The 21,529-nt window shown below is 42.5% G+C and overlaps 1 protein-coding gene across 1 annotated transcript in view; it reads left to right on the top strand.

Annotated features, from left to right (window-relative positions):
* The first annotated feature begins 39 nt into the window (after positions 1 to 39).
* LOC110487053 (tyrosine-protein phosphatase non-receptor type 23) overlaps positions 40 to 21,529 on the top strand; it is a 29,013-nt gene continuing 7,523 nt past the window's right edge. The window contains exons 1-12 of the mRNA XM_036945753.1: positions 40 to 272; positions 14,275 to 14,349; positions 14,469 to 14,596; positions 19,641 to 19,717; positions 19,832 to 19,881; positions 20,009 to 20,140; positions 20,238 to 20,318; positions 20,551 to 20,682; positions 20,786 to 20,833; positions 20,940 to 20,996; positions 21,158 to 21,216; positions 21,370 to 21,449. Coding sequence (XP_036801648.1) covers positions 189 to 272; positions 14,275 to 14,349; positions 14,469 to 14,596; positions 19,641 to 19,717; positions 19,832 to 19,881; positions 20,009 to 20,140; positions 20,238 to 20,318; positions 20,551 to 20,682; positions 20,786 to 20,833; positions 20,940 to 20,996; positions 21,158 to 21,216; positions 21,370 to 21,449 — 1,003 coding nt within the window. The 5' untranslated portion in view covers positions 40 to 188. The remainder of the gene's footprint in view (positions 273 to 14,274; positions 14,350 to 14,468; positions 14,597 to 19,640; positions 19,718 to 19,831; positions 19,882 to 20,008; positions 20,141 to 20,237; positions 20,319 to 20,550; positions 20,683 to 20,785; positions 20,834 to 20,939; positions 20,997 to 21,157; positions 21,217 to 21,369; positions 21,450 to 21,529) is intronic.

Raw genomic sequence — 21,529 nt, 5'->3', positions numbered from 1 at the left:
GGAACATTCCTTCTGGCGTCACGTCCCTTAGCGTCCATCGTTTCCTGTTGAAGTGTAAAGGGAGACATGACACAGTTGTTTGGGGATGATAAGAAACAATATATAGAAATCCACTGAATTAAAAACTGCTGAAGTGATATTTAAATTGAAGTCACTTTAACTCAGACTCGGTGCAGTCGCTGGCCGCGATGGAGGCGGTCCCCCGTATGCCAATGATCTGGCTGGATCTGAAAGAGGCAGGGGAGTTCGAGTTCAGCCCGTCGGTGAGGCAGGTGAGATGGGTGGGGGAGTGGAGCAACAGGGCACTGCCGTGCGGTTGAGATCGGAAGTCAAGCAGACACGGATTACGGAAGATAATCATACGTATCGAGCACATCTAGACAGTTGTTAGCATCAAGTAAAGGTAGTTAACTAGCTCGTATCTGGTTAACTGTGTCAGCCATGACAATCGCCTTTGTTTACAGTTAGCTAGCTAAGTTGATAATTAGTTAGCTATTTATGTCAACATGTAGTTAATGTGTCAGATACCCCAGTCACAACATAAATAAGCTATAGTAGAACTAGCTGTCTTGGTTTCTGTGCAGGCCTAATAGTCTAGCTAGTTAGTCTATAAAATAATGATGTCATTGTCACATGCACCCTGGAATATTTTGCTTTGATGTAGAGGCAAGTCTGGTAGATTGGAATCCTATATGTTCACACCTCTGTCAGTGATCATTAAGGGTGGGAAAAAACATGGTAAAAAATAGCCAAGACATTCAGAAATTAGTGCTGGAATGAGTTAAAATTAGAGAACAGCAGAGTAACGTTAGGTAAAGGGTCATAGTGGAGTCAGGATTTTTTTCTGGTCATGTGATCCGGCCAGGGAAAACTCTAACATAGTCATCATAACATACTTCTGAGGAAATTCTCCCACACACCCATTACAATTACGTCTTATGCCTTATGATCCTATCTCCTTTCTTCCTCCTCCACCTCATGCTCCAGATATTACTAGAGGACCTTTGCCCTCTCTAGTCCTTCTTTTTTGCTGCCTTAGTCCCAGATCAATTTTCTAGCAACGTTTGTCAATGACATTCAATGAAGGTTACGATTTTTATCATAGCAGTGACAGATTGCTTATCTGGAAAGAAAATTAAGGATAACAGTCCATGGGAAAGGAGGAGAAAGAGCTGGGATATGAATGGAGAGAGAATAATAGAGTTTCTTTGTTTAGGCTAGCAGTGCAGCTGGAGTTTTGTAACAGGACAATCTCTGTCCTGTTGAAGCACAATACTGATAGACAACCGTGTGTTATTTATTTGGCTATGGCAGACAAATATATTTTGTTTAAGGAGGATATTATGTTGGAGATGTGTGTGGCTTGTAATAAGGACAAATAATGGTCTCCTTTACCTCCAGACTGTGGCTCCAGTGAGTCTGACTATAAGTAGCTGCTTATTAGAGAGGCTCATCACTGACCGGAGAATACTTACCACAGCAGGGCATGATGGGATTGCTCCAGAGCCATTTGGAGGCCTACTCCTCCCAGTCCAGCCAAAAGGGTCATAGACAATCATGACAAGGGAATGTTGATAAGATTCAGGATTCAATGTTAAGACAGATTGATCATGTATGTCATCCAGGTTCAAATTTAGCAGATTACATGTGATGCAGGTACAGTGCATTTGGAAAGTATTCAGACCCCTTGACCTTTTCCCACATTTTGTTAAGTTAGCCTTACTCTAAAATGGATCAAACATTTTTTTTCACTCAATACCCCAAAATCACAAAGCAAAAACAGGTTGACATCTTTGTAAATTCATGAAAAAACTGAAATATCACATTTACATAGGTATTCAGACCCTTTACTCAGTACTTTGTTAAAGAACCTTTGGCAGCGATTATAGCCTCAAGTATTTTTGGGTATGACACTACAAGCTTGGCACACCTGTATTTGGAGAGTTTCTCCCATTCTTCTCTGCAGAGCCTCTCAAGATCTGTCAGGTTGGATGGGGGGTGTCGCTGCACAAGTATTTTCAGGTCTTTGATCGGGTTGAAGTCCGGGTTCTGGGTGGGCCACTAAAGGACATTCAGAAACTTGTCTCAAAGCCACTCCTGCATTGTCTTGGCTGTGTGCTTAGGGTTGTTGTCCTGTTGGACGGTGAACCTTCGCCCCAGCCAAGGGTCCTGAGCGCTCTGGAGCAGGTTTTCATCAAGGATCTCTCTGTACTTTGCTCAGTTCATCTTTCCCTCGATCCTGACTAGTCTCCCAGTCCCTGCTGCTGAAAAACATCCCCACAGCATGATTCTGCCACCACCATGCTAAACGGTAGGGACTGTGCCAGGTTTCCTCCAGACGTGACGCTTGGCATTCAGGGCAAAAAGTTCAGTCTAGGTTTTATCAGACTAGATAATCTTGTTTGTCATGGTCTGAGAGTTCTTTAGGTGCTTTTTGGCAAACTCCAAGTGGGCTGTTGTGCCTTTTACTGAGGAGTGGCTTCCGTCTGGCCACTCTACCATAAAGGCCAGATTGTTGGAGTGCTGCAGAGATGGTTGTCCTTCTGGAAGGTTCTCCCATCTCCACAGAGGAACTCTGGAGCTGTGTCAGAGTGGCCATCGGGTTCTTGGTCACCTCCCTGTCCAAGGCCCTTCTCCCCTGATTTCTCAGTTTGGCCGGGCGGACAGCACTAGGAAGAGTCTCGGTGGTTTCAAACTTTTTCCATTTAAGAATGATGGAAACAACTGTGTTCTTGGGGACCTTCAAGGCTGCAGAAAGGTTTTGGTACCCTTCCCCAGATCTGTGCTTTGACACAATCTTGTCTCAGAGCTCTCCTTACCATTCCTTCAACCTCATGGCTTGGTTTTTGCTCTAGTGCATTGTCAACTGTGGGATCTTATATAGACAGGTGTGTGCCTTTCCAAATCATGTACAATCAATTGAATTTACCACAGGTGGACTCCAATCAAGTTGTAGAAACATCTCAAGGATGATCAATGGAAACAGGATACCTGAGCTCAATTTCAAGTCTCATAGCAAAGGGTTTGAATACTTATGTAAATAAGGTATCCGTTTTTATTTTTATAAATTTGCAAAGAATTCAAAAAACCTGTTTTTGCTTTGTCATTGTGGGGTATTGTGTGTAGATTGGTGAGGAAAGTTTATTTTATTTTATTTTGTTATATTTTAGAGTAAGGTTGTAACTAAATAAAATGTGGGAAAGGTTAAGGTCGATAAAAGACAGTACTGTGCAGCCGTCTTCATCGACCTGACCAAGCCTTTCAACTCTGTCAATCACCATATTCTTATCGGCAGACTCAGTAGCCTCGGTTTTTCTAATGACTGCCTTGCCTGGTTCACCAACTACTTTGCAGACAGAGTTCAGTGTGTCAAATCGGAGGGCATGCTGTCCGGTCCTCTGGCAGTCTCTATGGGGGTGCCACAGGGTTCAATTCTCGGGCCGACTATTTTCTCTATATATATCAATGATGTTGCTCTTTCTGCGGGCGATTCCCTGATCCACCTCTACGCAGACGACACCATTCTGTATACTTCTGGCCCTTCATTGGACACTGTGCTATCTAACCTCCAAACGAGCTTCAATGCCATACAACACTCCTTCCGTGGCCTCCAACTGCTCTTAAACGCTAGTAAAACCAAATGCATGCTTTTCAACCGTTCGCTGCCTGCACCCGCACGCCCGACTAGCATCACCACCCTGGATGGCTCCGACCTAGAATATGTGGACATCTATAAGTACCTAGGTGTCTGGCTAGACTGTAAACTCTCCTTCCAGACTCCTATCAAACATCTCCAATCTAAAATCAAATCTAGAGTCGTCTTTCTATTCCGCAACAAAGCCTCCTTCACTCACGCCGCCAAACTTACCCTAGTAAAACTGACTATCCTACCGATCCTCGACTTCGGTGATGTCATCTACAAAATAGCTTCCAATACTCTACTCAGCAAACTGGATGCAGTTTATCACAGTGCCATCCGTTTTGTTACTAAAGCACCTTATACCACCCACCACTGCGAACTGTATGCTGTATTCGGCTGGCCCTCGCTACATATTCGTCGCCAGACCCACAGGCTCCAAGTCATCTACAAGTCAATGCTAGATAAAGCTCCGCCTTATCTCAGTTCACTGGTCACGATGGCAACACCCACCCGTAGCACGCGCTCCAGCAGGTGTATCTCACTGATCATCCCTAAAGCCAACACCTCATTTGGCCGCCTTTCCTTCCAATTCTCTGCTGCCTGTGACTGGAACAAATCGCTGAAGTTGGAGACTTTTATCTCCCTCACCAACTTTAAACATCTGCTATCTGAGCAGCTAACCGATCGCTGCAGCTGTACATAGTCCATCGGTAAATAGCCCACCCATTTTCACCTACCTCATCCCCATACTGTTTTTATTTATTTACTTTTCTGCTCTTTTGCACACCAGTATCTCTACCTGCACATGACCATCTGATCATTTATCACTCCAGTGTTAATCTGCAAAATTGTAATTATTCGCCTACCTCCTCATGCCTTTTGCACACAATGTATATAGACTCTTTTTTTTTTACTGTGTTATTGACTTGTTTATTGTTTACTCCATGTGTAACTCTGTGTTGTTGTCTGTTCACACTGCTATGCTTTATCTTGGCCAGGTCGCAGTTGTAAATGAGAACTTGTTCTCAACTAGCCTACCTGGTTAAATAAAGGTGAAAAAATCAAATAAGGGGTCTGGCACTTTCCGAATGCACTGTATATATACAAAAGTATGTGGAAGCCCCTTCAAGTAAGTGGATTTGACTATTTCAGACACAAACAGGCGTATATAATCGAGCACAATGCCATGCAATCTCTATAGACAAACATTGGCAATAGAATGGCTTTACTGAAGAGCTCAGGGACTTTAAACGTAGCACTGTCATAGGATGCCACCTTTCCAACAAGTCATTTTGTCAAGTTTCTCTCCTGCTAGAGCGGCCCTGGTCAACTGTAATTGCTGTTATTGTGAAGGGAAAATGTCAAGGAGCAACAACGGCTCAGTCGCGAGGTGGTAGGCCACTTCAGCTCAGTGCTGAAGTGCGTAAAATCGTCTGTCCTCAGTTGCATCACTAACTACCGAGTTCCAAACTGCCTCTGTAAGCAAAGTCAGCACACTAATGCTCTTGTGGCTGAATGGAAGCAAGTCCCCGCAGCAATGTTCCAACATCTAGTGGAAAGCCTTCCCAGAAGAGTGGAGGCTGTTATAGCAGCAAAGGGGGGGACCAACTCCTTATTAATGCCCTTGATTTTGGAATGAGATGTTTGACGAGCAGGTTTCCACATACATTTGGTCATGTAGCGTACATGAGTCAATACTATTAAAATTTTGTCCACTACTAACCAGATTTGAATAAGTGTTTAATAATCTGTCTGAAAAAATCTCTAAATTGATGACATCCTTCCAAAACTACACATCATTGATTATTAACATGTATCTACAGTACTGCTGTGTATGTATCATGGCGTTGGTCACCTTTGACCTCAATGCAAATAGAAACACAGTAGGGTAAATCCATTTAAATTCAGTCACTTTTTGACAGCATTCCTTTTGGTTTAAACAAAACTTTCCATACATGTTTGCCCATGGAAGAGGTGGTTACCCGAATGCCAAAACATAAAAGATTAAGATAAAACTGTTTAAAGTACTCATTTTGCATACCCAACCATACCATGAGACAGCCATTGTCTTCATCACTGGAAAATATAAACTGTTGAGTTTGATATCATTTAAAAGCTTACAAACAGGGTTGTCAAATTATTTCATATTTTCTAGATATAAAATAAAAACAGATTTGAACCTTTAACGTCAATTATCTAAATGCTTAAACTCATTCACATGTTGTAATTTAGACCCTACTTTCCATCGTCTATTTTGGTGTTTTGCCTGCCATCAGTTGACACAACATGCTCTTAAGTACAGGGTGAGGGGCATTTGAATCATAGAAATACAATTCATAGAATGGACCTATCCCTTCAGACCACTGCAATTTATCTGGAACTGTGTGTACACCATTGAAATTGAATACAAATTTGAACTTCTAATTACTGCCACAAAGATGGCCGCCGGTCCACCCACCATTGAATCTCAACTTAAATGGTCATGTTTATTCTATTATCTATACTTCCCTAAAACAGGAAGCACCAGTGACTTGGGCAATAAGAAAGTGGTCAGATGAAGCAGATGCTAAGTTACAGGACTGTTTTGCTAGCACAGACTGGAATATTATCTGTGATTCTTCCAATGGCATTGAGGAGATCAAATCTAATTTTATTTGTCACATGCACATGGTTAGCAGATGTTAATGCAAGTGTAGCGAAATGCTTGTGCTTCTAGTTCCGACAATGCAGTAATAACCAACGAGTAATCTAACCTAACAATTCCACAACTACTACCTTATACACACAAGTTTGTACATAAAGATATATGAATGAGTGATGGTACAGAACGGCATGGCAAGATGCAGTAGATGGTATCGAGTACAGTGTATACATATGAGATGAGTAATGTAGGGTATGTAAACATTATATTAAGTGGCATTGTTTAAAGTGGCTAGTGATACATTTTTTTACATCAATTTCCATTATTAAAGTGAGCTGGAGTTGAGTCAGTATGTTGGCAGCAGCCACTCATTTAACAGTCTGATGGCCTTGAGATAGAAGCTGTTTTTCAGTCTCTCAGTCCCTGCTTTGATGCACCTGTATTGACCTCGCCTTCTGGATGATAGCTGGGTGAACAGGCAGTGGCTCAGGTGGTTGTTGTCCTTGATGATCTTTATGGCCTTCCTGTGACATTGGGTGGTGTAGGTGTCCTGGAGGGCAGGTAGGGTGCCCCCGGTGATGCGTTGTGCAGACCTCACAGCCCTCTGGAGAAAAGTTTGAGTGCTTTTGGTGACAAACCTCATTTCTTCAGCCTCCTGAGGTTGAAGAGGCGCTGCTGCCCAGCCCATTTGACATTAGCGAGAAGCAGGCCAGGTAATTCTATCGTGGGGATTCCAACACTTCCAAATTCGCCAGGCGAAGTCCCGCCCCCATTAATTTTCAATGGGAACACGCAGAGAAATGCGCGGGGGATTGTGGAAAGGTGAGCGGCGCGAACTCTGCTAGCGGAGCGATATAAAAAGTTAAGCTCTGCTCTACTTTATGCAAATTGCACGCAACTAAAAAAGATGGAGGAAAGCCAATCATCGCTGCGACTGGTTTTCCAATTCTATATGATTTTGCTATGCTAAAATACAGAGACAATATCATAAGGTACATGGCATAGAGGAGGATTGCAGAGGTTGTTGATGGTGGGTGAAGAGAGATTTACACAACAATGTGCGTGTGCTCCTAAACCTCGAAACTGTGATCAAAGCCACCATTCGTGAATGTGTTGAGTAAATTCAATTGTGAAATTTGCGCACCAAAGGATAGAAAACGCCAGTAACACGCATTATAAGATTGTAAATTATACACTAAGCATGACTTTTCCATGTAATATGCTACAAATTGGTTTACGGTATTTTAACATTATGATTATCATATTATAGTTTATGGCTCTTTCATTATACTTGTGTCATGAAATTGATGATTATATCTCACTCCCTGTAAAATACATAGGCGTACATGAATGGGTACTTTGGGTAAATGGAATTGGGGCTTTGACTTGCAAATGTTGTGTAAATTTCTCTTTACCCCTCATCAACATCTCTGCAATTGACCATCTGATTTAGTTTCTATTCTAAGGAAAAATTACAAACACTCCCCACACCATATTATTTTCATTTTTTACACTTTTAATTCGCCTACAAGTTGCTAGCTCCTTATTTTCATGTAAAATACTGTACTTAAAATATAAGGGTTGGATTTGGAAAACAATTTCAGGTCAGAAGAATTGTTAAAAATCTGGCTTGTGGTTTGCTTCATATACATTATCTACTGGTATAATTTTCAACTGGAGAGCTCACAACTGGACAAAAAGGTCATGTTAATTTAAGAAAGCAACACAGACAAATTAGAGACTGATCCCGTTCACACCTTTATTGCCGAATTGTGATCTGTGATGAATGAACATTGGCACTACTGTAGGTCATCTTGAATGATGTTTTTAAGTTAACAATTAAAACATGTTTAAACACTTCACTTAAATGAATCAACATTGAATGAATCAAAATATAATTTCAAAAGTACAAATAATCTAACTTTTTTGTAAATGTTACACATCTTAGTAATTATGCTATTATTACTAAAGCATCATTGCAGGTGTACAAAAAAGTCCATACCAGAGGTGGCCAACCTTGCTCCATTCTGATCTACTGGGTGAGCATGCTTCTATTCCAGCCCAGAAATAATACACATTATTATCAACTGATTAGGTTTGGTAAGTTAAATCAGGTGTGTTAGTGCTGGGCTGAGACAGAAACCTGCACACCCAGCGTACCTGCAGGAGAAAGATTGGCCTGCTACAGTTGTAATACGTTTGTAGCCTACATTGTTTGTCATTTTTAAATGTATTGTTGTATACAACATTTGCTAACATACCGTGCATTCGGAAAGTATTCAGACCCCTTGACTCTTTCCACATTTTGTTACATTACCTATTTCTAAAATGGATTAAATGTTTTACAATTCTCAATCTACACACAATAGCCCATAATGACAAAGCGAAAACAGGTTTTTTGAAATTTTTGCCAAATACAGAAATACCTTATTACATAAGTATTCAGACACTTTGCTATGAGACTTGAAATTGAGCTTAGGTGCATCCTGCTGTTTCCATTGATCATCCTTGAGATGTTTCTACAACTTGATTGGAGTCCACCTGTGGTTTATTCAATTGATTGAACATCATTTGGAAAGGCACACACCTGTCTATATAAGGTCCCACAGTTGACAGTGCATGTCAGAGCAAAAACCAAGCCATGAAGTCGAAGGAATTCTCCATAGAGCTCCGAGACAGGATTGTGTTGAGGCACAGATCTGGGAAAGGGTAACAAAACCTGTTTGCAGCATTGAAGGTCCCCAAGAACACAGTGGACTCCACCATTCTTAAATTGAAGAAGTTTGGAACCACCAAGACTCTTCCTAGAGCTGGCCACCCTGCCAAACTGAACAATCGAGGGAGAAAGGCCTTGGTCAGGGAGGTGACCATTAACCCCAGAGATCTTCTGTGGAGTTGGGAGAACCTTCCAGAAGACAACCATCTCTGCAGCACTCAACCAATCAGGCCTTTACGGAAGCCACTCCTCAGTAAAAAAAAACACATGACAGCCCACTTGGAGTTTGCAAAAAAAGCACCTAAAGGACTCTGACCATGAGAAACAAGATTCTCTGGTCTGATGAAACCAAGATGGAACACTTTGGCCTGAATGCCAAGCGTCACATATGGAGGAAACCTGTCACCATCCCTACGGTGAAACATGGTGGTGGTAGCATCATGCTGTGGGGATGTTTTTCAGTGGCAGGGACTGGGAGACTAGTCAGGATCAAGGGAAAGAGGAACGGAGCAAAGCACAGAGAGATCCTTGATGAAAACCTGCTCCAGAGCGCTCAGGACTTCAGGCTGGGGTGAAGGTTCACCTTCCAACAGGACAACAACCCTAAACATACAGCCAAGACAATGCAGGAGTGGCTTTGGGACAAGTTTGTGAATGTCTTTGAGTGGCCCACCTAGAGCCTGAACCCGATCGAACATCTCTGGAGACGCTCCCCATCCAACCTGACAGAGCTTGAGAGGCTCTGCAGAGAAGAATGGGAGAAACTCCCCAAATACAGGTGTGCCAAGCTTGTAACGTCATACCCAAGAAGATTCGAGGCTGTAATCACTGCCAAAAGTGCTTCAACAAAGTACTGAGTAAAGGGTCTGAATACTTATGTAAACATGATATTTCAGATTGTGCTACAATTTATAGAAATCCTTTTTTGCTTTGTCATAGTGCTGTGTTGTGTGTAGATTGATGATAACTTTTTTAATATTCCATTTTAGAACAAGACTGTAACGTAACAAAACGTGGAAAAGTGGAGGGGTCTGAATACTTTCCTAGTGCACTGTATGTTTGGAAGACTTCAAATCAAAAGGGGTGCTGTCAAATAGTATTCTAATGGATTTAACCCTGTAGTCCTAGAAATGTTGCATTTTGATTCTCAATATCCAACTTTCAACTGAGTAAATGCTCCCAAGGAGTTTGATGTATTCCTAATGTCTGTAAAAATGTAATCAATAATGGACATGAGATAATCTCAGAATTCCCAGAGACTTCTATCGAGGACCAGCTGCTCGTTGGACCAGCTCCCTTTCTGCGCTTCTTTCACTTGCATGATCTTACACACGTCTGACAGAACCCTAACAGTGTCAATGTAGCTCTCTGTCACCTCAAACATGTCTGTCTGCAGCACCAGCCGGGGGTTGACCACCATCTTGTAGGAGTGGGTGGCGTCCTCCTGAACAGGTTCTCTGTATACGTAGTCGAGGAGATCCACCTCTGGCGCCCTCCTCCGTGTGGAATGGTCTGGAGTAGTGGTACCGGCCGTGGCAGGGAAGTGGTGCGTCTCCATCAGGAACACTGCTGCGTCTGTACATATTCCTGTAGATACACTCTTTCTTGGTGGTGGATGTCCCCTTCCAGCTCCTGGGCCTCCTACTCAGTAGAGGGCTTGAGGAAGTGGTTGATGGGCCAGTCGATCACTTCCAGAGTGCCCTCTTCTGCGTAGTACTGGAGGATGGGGAAATCCTCCCATCTCTCCCTGTTCTGGATAGTCAGAAATGTCTGGTTGAGGGCATCCTGGCTCTCTAGGTGTGTGGTGAGAGTGACGTGTGTGGCGTTGCATCCTTGTCCTTCAAGGACGGGCATGTCTGCGGCCGCATCCATAGTGGACGCTGTGCATTACGACATCGGCTGGAGCGACCTGGGGGGCCTGTCCAGAGCAGCAAAACACACAGTACAGAGACGTGGTTCGGTCTTTGTTTGACCATGGCAATGATGCGCATGGCTCCCCTTCCCCTGTGGTCCTTGTATGCAGACACCATTAGATGCGTTGAAACCTTGACTGGTGTTATAGTGTATTTGGCAGTGTGAACAGGGCAGCTAGAGTGGAAAGGGGGAGGAATGGCGCAAGCTTGAATAGAGTTGGTCCTGAAAGTCACCAATGGCCCTAGTGTGACACTCAGACACAGGATGATCAAACAGACTTTCCCTAACTGACTCCTGGTTTGGTGCAGGTCAGCCACCGGATCTGTATGAGCATGTGTCCCAATCAACAATCATGACGATAACACAACATTGATAACAACAACCGTCATCATGATTGTTACAAAGATCCTCATCATCCCTGTCATAATCAAAACATTGACAGGAATTTTATCAGTGATGCAATGAACAATCAGACAGGGAAAATCAAGACATATGGGCTTTCAATCGTCTTAATCCATCTGGTCCACCGTCCCCAAACAACCATCTCCAGATTAGGGGGTCGACCGATTAGTCGGAATGGCCGATTTAATTAGAGACGATTTCAAGTTTTCATAACAATCGGAAATTGGTATTTTTGGGCGCTGATTTTTTTGCATCTTTATTTAATCTTTATTTAACTAGGCAAGTCAGTTAAGAAAACATTCTTATTTTCAATGACGGCCTAGGAACGGTGGGTTAACTGCTTCATTCAGGGGCAGAACGACAGATTTTCACCTTACACCTTTTTAACCTTACAGTTAACTTGTCCAACGCAATAACGACCTGCCTCTTGTTGCACTCCACAAGGAGACTGCCTGTTACACGAATGCAGTAAGCCAAGGTAAGTTGCTAGCTAGCAGTAAACTTATCTTATAAAAAACAATCAATCATAATCACTAGATAACTAGTGGTTGATGATATTACTAGATATTATCTAGCGTGTCCTGCGTTGCATATAATCTGACTGAGCATACAAGTATCTAAGTATCCGACTGAGCGGTGGTAGGCAGAAGCAGGCACGTAAACATTCATTCAAACAGCACGTTCGTGCGTTTTGCCAGCAGCTCTTCGTTGTGCGTCAAGCATTGCGCTGTTTATGACTTCAAGCCTATCAACTCCCGAGATGAGGCTGGTGTAACCGAAGTGAAATGGCTAGCTAGTTAGCGCGCGCTAATAGCGTTTCAAACGTCACTCGCTCTGAGCCTTGCAGTGGTTGTTTCCCTTGCTCTGCATGGGTAACGCTGCTTCGAGGGTGGCTGTTGTCGTTGTGTTCCTGGTTCGAGCCCAGGGAGGAGCGAGGAGAGGGACGGAAGCTATACTGTTACACTGGCAATACTAAAGTGCCTATAAGAACATCCAATAGTCAAAGGTTAATGAAATACAGATGGTATAGAGGGAAATAGTCCTATAATAACTACAACCTAAAACTTCTTACCTGGGAATATTGAAGACTCATGTTAAAAGGAACCACCAGCTTTCATATGATCTCATGTTCTGAACAAGGAACTGAAACGTTAGCTTTCTTACATAGCACATATTGCACTTTTACTTTCTTCTCCAACACTTTGTTTTTGCATTATTTAAACGAAATTGAACATGTTTCATTATTTACTTGAGGCTAAATTGATGTTATTGATGTATCATATTAAGTTAAAATAAGCGTTAATTCAGTATTGTTGTAATTGTCATTATTACAAATACATTTGTAAAAAATCGTCCGATTAATCGGTATCGACCTTTTTGGTCCTCCAATAATCGGTATTGGTATCGGCGTTTTAAAAAATCATAATCGGTCGACCTCTACTCCAGATATCTCCATGATTACCTGTCCGCTGTGGGAACCTCCACATCCTGGTCAGTTTGTGGGGTCTCTCATTTCTCCGCTGTCAGAAGATTCAGGCTCGGATCCAGACGGCACTGCTGCTCTTCTTCTCAACATCTACAGGAGAATAAAGTGGGGTCTCTTGTCGACCAAATAAAACAAGAGACTAGATTTAGGCCGGGATTCTATTCATAGAGCAGCGCGCTGGGAAGCTGACGATGTGGCTTTTATTGGCATTTTTCCACACGTTCTCCATCTATCATTCACAGTAAAAGCTGTGCATGTTGGCTCAATCGGGAATAACCTTTGTATGTCAACCACGCTATAACCAGAGGAGCCTGATGGGAGGAGCTGTAGGAGGCCAGGCTCATTGTAATGGATTCAATGGAACGGTATCAAACACATAAAATATATGGAAACCACATATTAGACTCCGTTCCACTATTCTATTTCAGCCATTACAATGAGTCCATCCTCCTAGATCTCTGCCCACCAGCCTTCTGTGGCTATAACGTAGACTTAACATGGACCTAACGTGGATTGGAACAAATCCCAGCTTTCGGCTAACAAAGACCAACAAAATAAATAAAACACTGTCTGCGAGATTCAGATCAATTTCCTTTGTCCACACAATATGTGCAGATCTAGTCGTTTTTTATTACATGGATTAATTGGATTGGATTATGGATTAATTATGAATGTCAGTGCTAAATTTGTGCTGGATCCTGCTGGAACAATGAGATGGTGGGGATGCAGGGCAGCATATTGAAGTTACTTAGGATGGCATATAGTTCCAGAATGCTGTGGTAACCATGCTGGTTAAGTGTGCCTTGAATTCTAAATAAATCACAGACCGTGTCACCAGCAAAGCAACATCACACCACCTTGTTCACGGTGGGAGCCACAAATGCAGACATCATCCGTTCACCTACTCTGCGTCTCACAAAGACACAGCGGTTGGAACCAAAAATCTCAAGTTTGGACTCATCAGACCAAAGGGCAGATTTCCACCGGTCAAATAGGGCTATCTTCTGTAAACCACCCCTACCTTGTCACAACAAAACTGATTGGCTCAAACGTATTAAGAAGGACAGAAATTCCACAAATTAACTTTTAACAAGGCACACCTGTTAATTGAAATGCATTCCAGGTGACTACCTCATGAAGCTGGTTGAGAAAATTCCAAGAGTGTGCAAAGCTGTCAAGTCAAAGGGTGTCTATTTGAAATATAAAATATATTTTGATTTGTTTAACACTTTTTTTTGGTTACTACATGATTCCATATGTGTTATTTCATAGTGTTGATGTCTTCACTATTATCCTACAATGTAGAAAATAGTAAAAAAATAAAGAAAAACCCTTGAATAAGTAGTTGTGCCCAAACTTTTGACTGGTACTGTAAATCTATTTCTGATTGAATGAATATACCTTATTGGTTAAGTAAAGGTTATTTGCTGAGCTCCCAATGGCCCCTCTTATCTGCTTTCCCTCTGTCATTTCAGTTCATCCTGAAGAACTATGGGGAGAATCCAGACAGCTATAATGAACAACTGAAGAAGCTAGAGACACTGAGACAGGTATGAACTGGGACTGAGCGTGCTATGCAAATGTCATATGTTGTGATTTATTTGTTATGTCGGCCATATACTATGCTGTACTGTCTTTCTATCCTATAATAAGTAAGTGTTTGTGGCAGGGTGCGGTGAATGTGACGCGGGACTTTGAGGGCTGCAGCATTTTGAGGAAGTACTTTGGGCAGCTGCACTACCTCCAGAGCCGTGTGCCTCTGGGGCCGGGGCAGGAAGCAGCAGTACCCATCTCATGGTATGAGGCAATGAAGTACACATAGGAGCCCTATATTTACACACTTACCTATGAGATCCTTATCATACACACAGTTGCTTTCATAAACTCTTCCACAGACGGCTACGGAACGACCGGAAGAACACAAGCTAACACTTTATTTGGATAGTCCATCTGTAGATGCTCGACAGACTATCAGTAACATTTCAACTATCTACTAACCCTACCATTAACCCTCATCCTAACCCTAAACTTAACCCTAGCCCCAACCTTAACTCTACCCTAACCCTTATTCTGAAACATCCCTAACTGTAACCTGGACGGCTCTGACTTAGAATACGTGGACAACTACAAATACTTAGGTGTCTGGTTAGACTGTAAACTCTCCTTCCAGTCCCATATCAAACATCTCCAATCCAAAGTTAAATCTAGAATTGGCTTCCTATTTCGCAACAAAGCATCCTTCACTCATGCTGCCAAACATACCCTTGTAAAACTGACCATCCTACCAATCCTCGACTTTGGCGATGTCATTTACAAAATAGCATCCAATACCCTACTCAACAAATTGGATGCAGTCTATCACAGTGCAATCTGTTTTGTCACCAAAGCCCCATATACTACCCACCATTGCGACCTGTACGCTCTCGTTGGCTGGCCCTCGCTTCATACTCGTCGCCAAACCCACTGGCTCCATGTCATCTACAAGACCCTGCTAGGTAAAGTCCCCCTTATCTCAGCTCGCTGGTCACCATAGCATCTCCCACCTGTAGCACACGCTCCAGCAGGTATATCTCTCTAGTCACCCCCAAAACCAATTATTTCTTTGGCCGCCTCTCTTTCCAGTTCTCTGCTGCCAATGACTGGAACGAGCTACAAAAATCTCTGAAACTGGAAACACTTATCTCCCTCACTAGCTTTAAGCACCAACTGTCAGAGCAGCTCACAGATTACTGCACCTGTACATAGCCCACCTATAATTTAGCCCAAACAACTACCTCTTTCCCAACTGTATTTTATTTATTTATTTATTTTGCTCCTTTGCACCCCATTATTTTTATTTCTACTTTGCACATTCTTCCATTGCAAAACTACCATTCCAGTGTTTTACTTGCTATATTGTATTTACCTTGCCACCATGGCCTTTTTTGCCTTTACCTCCCTTCTCACCTCATTTGCTCACATTGTATATAGACTTGTTTATACTGTATTATTGACTGTATGTTTGTTTTACTCCATGTGTAACTCTGTGTCGTTGTATCTGTCGAACTGCTTTGCTTTATCTTGGCCAGGTCGCAATTGTAAATGAGAACTTGTTCTCAACTTGCCTACCTGGTTAAATAAAGGTGAAATAAATAAAATAAATGAAAAACCTTGGCAAGCAGTTGCTTATCTGCAGATATCTCTAGAGCATCCACAGAGCATCTACAGATGGACAATCTGAACTATCCAAATAAAGTGTGAGCAAACACACACACACACACTTTCATAAGCTCTCCCTACCATACGTGTAGACACAGACCACACCCTCAGGTAAGCAATACAGTGTGTCGCCAATTTCATTCTCTCTTACCAGGACAGAAATATTTTCTGGAGAAACAGTTACTGTGAAACAAAGATGAACGATAGTAAAAAGGTTTGGATCACCTTAAATACAGTTTTGTGCAAACTCAGTTCCATCATTCATTGAATCAGATGGCTCATTCATCACAAAACTCACTGATATTGCCAACTACTTTAATAATTTTTTCATTGGCAAGATTAGCAAACTTTGACATGCCAACAACAAATTCTGAACCTACACATCCATGCATACAGTGCCTTGCGAAAATATTCGGCCCCCTTGAACTTTGCGACCTTTTGCCACATTTCAGGCTTCAAACATAAAGATATAAAACTGTATTTTTTTGTGAAGAATCAACAAGTGGGACACAATCATGAAGTGGAACGACATTTATTGGATATTTCAAACTTTTTTAACAAATCAAAAACTGAAAAATTGGGCGTGCAAAATTATTCAGCCCCCTTAAGTTAATACTTTGTAGCGCCACCTTTTGCTGCGATTACAGCTGTAAGTCGCTTGGGGTATGTCTCTATCAGTTTTGCACATCGAGAGACTGAATTTCTTTCCCATTCCTCCTTGCAAAACAGCTCGAGCTCAGTGAGGTTGGATGGAGAGCATTTGTGAACAGCAGTTTTCAGTTCTTTCCACAGATTCTCAATTGGATTCAGGTCTGGACTTTGACTTGGCCATTCTAACACCTGGATATGTTTATTATTGAACCATTCCATTGTAGATTTTGCTTTATGTTTTGGATCATTGTCTTGTTGGAAGACAAATCTCCGTCCCAGTCTCAGGTCTTTTGCAGACTCCATCAGGTTTTCTTCCAGAATGGTCCTGTATTTGGCTCCATCCATCTTCCCATCAATTTTAACCATCTTCCCTGTCCCTGCTGAAGAAAAGCAGGCCCAAACCATGATGCTGCCACCACCATGTTTGACAGTGGGGATGGTGTGTTCAGCTGTGTTGCTTTTACGCCAAACATAACGTTTTGCATTGTTGCCAAAAAGTTCAATTTTGGTTTCATCTGACCAGAGCACCTTCTTCTACATGTTTGGTGTGTCTCCCAGGTGGCTTGTGGCAAACTTTAAACAACACTTTTTATGGATATCTTTAAGAAATGGCTTTCTTCTTGCCACTCTTCCATAAAGGCCAGATTTGTGCAATATACAACTGATTGTTGTCCTATGGACAGAGTCTCCCACCTCAGCTGTAGATCTCTGCAGTTCATCCAGAGTGATCATGGGCCTCTTGGCTGCATCTCTGATCAGTCTTCTCCTTGTATGAGCTGAAAGTTTAGAGGGACGGCCAGGTCTTGGTAGATTTGCAGTGGTCTGATACTCCTTCCATTTCAATATTATCGCTTGCACAGTGCTCCTTGGGATGTTTAAAGCTTGGGAAATCTTTTTGTATCCAAATCCGGCTTTAAACTTCTTCACAACAGTATCTCGGACCTGCCTGGTGTGTTCCTTGTTCTTCATGATGCTCTCTGCGCTTTTAACGGACCTCTGAGACTATCACAGTGCAGGTGCATTTATACGGAGACTTGATTACACACAGGTGGATTGTATTTATCATCATTAGTCATTTAGGTCAACATTGGATCATTCAGAGATCCTCACTGAACTTCTGGAGAGAGTTTGCTGCACTGAAAGTAAAGGGGCTGAATAATTTTGCACGCCCAATTTTTCAGTTTTTGATTTGTTAAAAAAGTTTGAAATATCCAATAAATGTCGTTCCACTTCATGATTGTGTCCCACTTGTTGTTGATTCTTCACAAAAAAATACAGTTTTATATCTTTATGTTTGAAGCCTGAAATGTGGCAAAAGGTCGCAAAGTTCAAGGGGGCCGAATACTTTCGCAAGGCACTGTAACTGACCAAATTATGAACGACAAGCATTGTAATTCTGTAAAGTGAGTGTGGCAGTGGTGAAACAAATATGGTTGTCTATCAGGAAAGTGTGTGTACTCAGACCTGGAAGGAAGCAAAAGTCATTCTGCTCCCCAAGAATAGCAAAGCACCCTGCTCAAACAGCCGACCAATCAGCCTGTTACCAACCCTTAGTAAACTTTTGGACAAAATAGTGTTTGACCAGATACAATGCTATTTCACAGTAAACAAATGAACAGCAGATTTTCAAAACGCTTATAGGGATGGGCATTCAACATGCACGCCACTTACACAAATGACTGATTGGCTAACAAAATAATAATAATGAGTAAATAAAAGGATTGTGGGACCTGTTTTGTTGACATTATCTATAATAATCTGCTGCTGGAAAGGCATATGTGTAATGTAATGTTCCCTCAATTTTTTTCAGGCACTGAGCAAATTTCAGGTCTGCTTAATGTGACCTTTGAACGTTGTGAAAATTCTGTGCAACGTCCAGCGTGCGTTTACTGTGAACCCGGAGGCTGTACCCGCTTTAAGTTACAGTTTTAGAGGTGGCCATGTAGGCTACTGTGGCTATTTGATCATAACGTAAGCCTACCAGAGTGGCATAACATCAAAACAATTGAAAACATTTATCCCATAACAGTTTAACGTGGAAACGGCTGTTCTATCATTCAGCCTAACGTAGCAACCAATGTGCGGTGTTCAATGTAGGCCTACATTCCATGAGACTTCTGAAAAAAAACATGCAGGGCTTGACATGAACCTGTTCATCCACTTGTCCTTCAGACAAGGAGGTGACTGAACATGTTGTTGTGTTGTTTGATGCAAGAAACCACTTTACAAAATAAAACCCAAAATGATTCCCATACCATTATTACAGAGAATCAGACAAATTATGCTACCCCCTGCCTATTGGCTACTTAGCTTGTTCAAGCCTGTCTCAAAATACAACACTGCCCCTTTAAGACATAAAAAAAACGCTCTTTGCCTGACTCGCTTTTCAAAGACGTCTAGAGATGTATATGTTTTGTGCTCTTGTAGGAAGCAATCAGTCCCCTATTGCTGACTATAACTGGGCTAATAACTCACTAAATAGCAAAGGATATGAACAAAATGTGCACATGTGGCTACAGCAGCTCTTACTTTGACTTCAAATTAAGCGCATCTACTCACGACCGCTCATGCTGCAAACACAGTTCAGTTCAATGTAAATGGCACATATCCATATATGGCAATGAGCTATTTGCATATAGGCCTACTGCAGCTCTGATTGTTTATACCGCACAAGGCTGGAGAATCCTACTCTGATGCGTCCTGCCTACAACAAAATCTCTTGCATAGTTTGTTTTGTTTCGGTAAGGTTGATAGTGTTAACAGGGAAAAGTCTAGAACACTGGTCATCAACCTTGTCTGAGTCAAGATCACTGAGTCAAAATGCAAGCCGAGATCTACCGCTCAGATTTTTTTTAACATGACTTTAAAAAACGTAAGGAACTAATGGGGATCCATAATACATACAAATACAGACAGGCCCATACATGTAGACACACACCACACCCTCATGTATGCAAAACAGTGTGTCAACAATTTCATTCTCTCTTATCAGGACAGAAATATTTTCTGGAAAAACAGTCACTCATGATGACATCAGCTATGAGCAAGCCTGCATCCTCTACAACCTGGGTGAGTTGAGCCATTGAGTGGTGTAGTGGAAAACTGACCTTCGATCCGCACTGAGGGCCTAACCAGCCGTCAAACAGCTATTTCCTGATTGCCATGATGTTGTCTTCTCTGTAGGTGCTCTCCACTCCATGTTGGGAGCCATGGATAACAGGGTGTCCGAAGAGGTGAGCAAAAGCAACACGTTAACCTCTCTCTCCATGACATCTCACACGGACATTGTATTGTCCTCCTCTTTCTATCACTTACCTCCTCACTCCCTTCTGTCTCCCTTCCTCCTCTCTCTCCCTCTAGGGGATGAAGGTGTCATGTACACACTTCCAGTGCTCCGCGGGGGCCTTCTCCTACCTGAGGGACCACTTCAGCCACAACTTCAGCGTGGACATGAGTCACCAGATCCTTAACCTCAACATCAACCTCATGCTGGTAACTATCGCACACACACACACACACGTGTGCACATGCATGTGTTCTCACAAGCATGAACACACACACTTCATCGTTATTATTTGTCTCCATTCAGGGTCAGGCTCAGGAGTGTCTCCTGGAGAAGTCCATGCTGGACAACAGGAAGAGTTTCCTTGTAGCCCGCATCAGTGCTCAGGTAAATTTCCCTTCTGTCAACACAAGACGTAGTAGCAGGGCACGATTACACCCTCTAGACCTCAGTTGCCGTAGAGCACTGTTGTTCTCAATAGGCATCAAACGGGGAGGGACTAACTGAACTTATCCAATAAGAAAATGCAAATTATTTTCTGTTGCAAAACGTTTCTCTACGGTGTGCCCTAATGAGTATGACCCAGGTGTGTGACTGTTCTGTTGTTGGCCTGGTCTAGGTGGTGGACTACTATAAGGAGGCATGCAGGGCTCTGGAGAACTCTGACACAGCCTCCATGCTGGGTAAGATCCAGAAGGACTGGAAGAAACTGGTGCAAATGAAGATCTACTACTTTGCCTCCATCGCTCATGTGAGTTTGAGACAGGACACTGAGTTGTGAGGGAGTGTATTGCGAATGTGTTCTCAATTTGGTTAACGGATACTCTGTTATTGAATAACATCTTTTTTTTCAGCTGCATATGGGGAAGCAGGCTGAGGAGCAACAGAAATATGGAGAGCGGGTATGTCACCTTCTTGACTATCCCTACTCCCCCCGTGTATATTCCTCTGCATACCTCCAGTCCTCTACATACTAATGTCTCTCCTTATACACCTGTTTTTCTAAAGCTGGCTTACCTGCAGAGCTCCTTAGACAAACTAAGTGAAGCCATCAAGTTGGCCAAGGTACAGTCAGCTTCCAATTGACTCTTGTGTGTAACCTTTTTCATTTGGCATTCTGAAATGGATTCTTTTGCATCTGTTATCAAGCTTACAATAACAAAGGAACTGTCTTTATGCTCCTTCCCCTCAATCCCCTCTTCTCTCATTCTCTCTTGTTTGAACAGGGTCAGCCGGACAGTGTGCAGGAGGCCTTGAAGTTCACCATGGACGTGATAGGGGGAAAGTAAGCAGCTATATTCCCTACCGTATATTCACGTATGATAGTGGGTAGGTTGGTACAATCTTTACCCTTTGAGATAGGTAGACAGTCACACACACTCTTTCTGATCCGTCTTCTCCTTTTATTTTGATATTCCTTATCCCCTGTCCCTTGTAGGTTCAACTCTGCCAAGAAAGACAATGACTTCATCTACCATGAGACTGTGCCCTCGTTGGAGACTCTTGCTTCCGTCAAAGGTCACATTGAACCCTGACCTCTGACCTAACCTCACACACAACCTCTCCTGCATTTCATATACTATATTTGGATTTTCATT

This window comes from Oncorhynchus mykiss, chromosome 2 (genome assembly GCF_013265735.2).
Source record: "Oncorhynchus mykiss isolate Arlee chromosome 2, USDA_OmykA_1.1, whole genome shotgun sequence".
Lineage (NCBI taxonomy): Eukaryota > Metazoa > Chordata > Actinopteri > Salmoniformes > Salmonidae > Oncorhynchus > Oncorhynchus mykiss.
This window is presented reverse-complemented; position numbering and strand designations above follow the sequence as displayed.